Here is a 1,138-nt window from a genome sequence, read left to right on the forward strand (position 1 = left end):
GCCGAGACCTCACACAGCCTCCTCTGCGCGCGGGGCCGCGGGAGGGGCGCGGGTTCGTTCCTTTGAACTCCCAGCCTTTGTTCCAGGGCCACCAGAGCCCCAGCGCTCGTACACTTCCGGCCCCGGGACCTCTGCGGTTACCTGGGCCTTCCCAGCCAGCCGCCACCCCCTGCCCCCACCAGAAAGCGTTTACAGGACAGGTGAGGCCCGCAGGAGGAAAAGCACGCCTCTGGCGCAACTTGACTCCAGCGCATCTGCGTCTAAGCCACATCGTGCTCCTGGTAGATTAAAAATTAATTCTAAAAAAACTCGCCTATCCCAAATGCGCTGTGTTCTGTCTTGCTGGACAATTGATTTGTTTTTAAAGGAAAGTTATGGGTAGACCCTCTTTTTTCTTTCCTGTTCTTTTTTTCTTCTTTTTATACTGGAGGGAGGGAAACAGAGGCGAGGACCACACACGCGCAGGCAGAGGCTGAAAAGGCCCGAGGTGGGTTTTCCTGTTTAATATCAAAGGAGGCCGAATAATGGGTTTCCTCGGTCCGGCTGGGCCGGCCTTTGACTCAATTGCAAATGCAAAGGCAGCTTTTGCCTATTCTCTGGCTACTGGCTGAGACCCTAAATTTCAGTAGAAAATCGTCGGACATGCACTTAATCGGTCTTTGCAATCTCCCTCGAAGTTGCACACGGGTCTGGTCCGAGGAGGTGAGGAAACCCTGGATTCGAACCAGCGCCTTTCTCTCCTTCAGGCCTCCGCCCGGGGACAGACGTTGGTCCCCCGCCCCGGCGCATCCGCCCCGTGGGGACACTTACCAGCCCCTGCATCTTGCCGTCGGCGCCCATGCAGAGGTACCGCACGCTGTGCACGCCCTTGATGGCCACGGTCCGCAGAGCTACCGCCTTGATCTCCAGCAAACCTGGGCGCAGGGGAAGCGAGAAGCTGCAGCCGGGACCCCCGGGGCTTGGACCACGTGGGTGCGGTCGGTCCACGAGCCTGTGCCTCTCCCTAGCGTCCGGCGCTGTTTGGGGACTAAGGGAGGGATCCTAACGCCCAAGTGCCAAAACCTGGGGAGGAGTTGAGGGGTCCGCAGGAGCCTAAGGGTGGCAAAGGAAGGAAGGGCGCTGGGGTGGGATGCGCGGG

General features: G+C 59.2%; 1 protein-coding gene across 1 annotated transcript in view; it reads right to left on the bottom strand.

Annotated features, from left to right (window-relative positions):
• Positions 1-1,138, bottom strand: part of FGF19 (fibroblast growth factor 19) — a 30,383-nt gene that overhangs the window by 4,296 nt on the left and 24,949 nt on the right. Inside the window, exon 7 of the mRNA XM_011987086.1 lies at positions 811-1,016. Coding sequence (XP_011842476.1) covers positions 811-1,016 — 206 coding nt within the window. The remainder of the gene's footprint in view (positions 1-810; positions 1,017-1,138) is intronic.

Source organism: Mandrillus leucophaeus, unplaced genomic scaffold (genome assembly GCF_000951045.1).
Source record: "Mandrillus leucophaeus isolate KB7577 unplaced genomic scaffold, Mleu.le_1.0 Scaffold30, whole genome shotgun sequence".
Taxonomy (NCBI): domain Eukaryota; kingdom Metazoa; phylum Chordata; class Mammalia; order Primates; family Cercopithecidae; genus Mandrillus; species Mandrillus leucophaeus.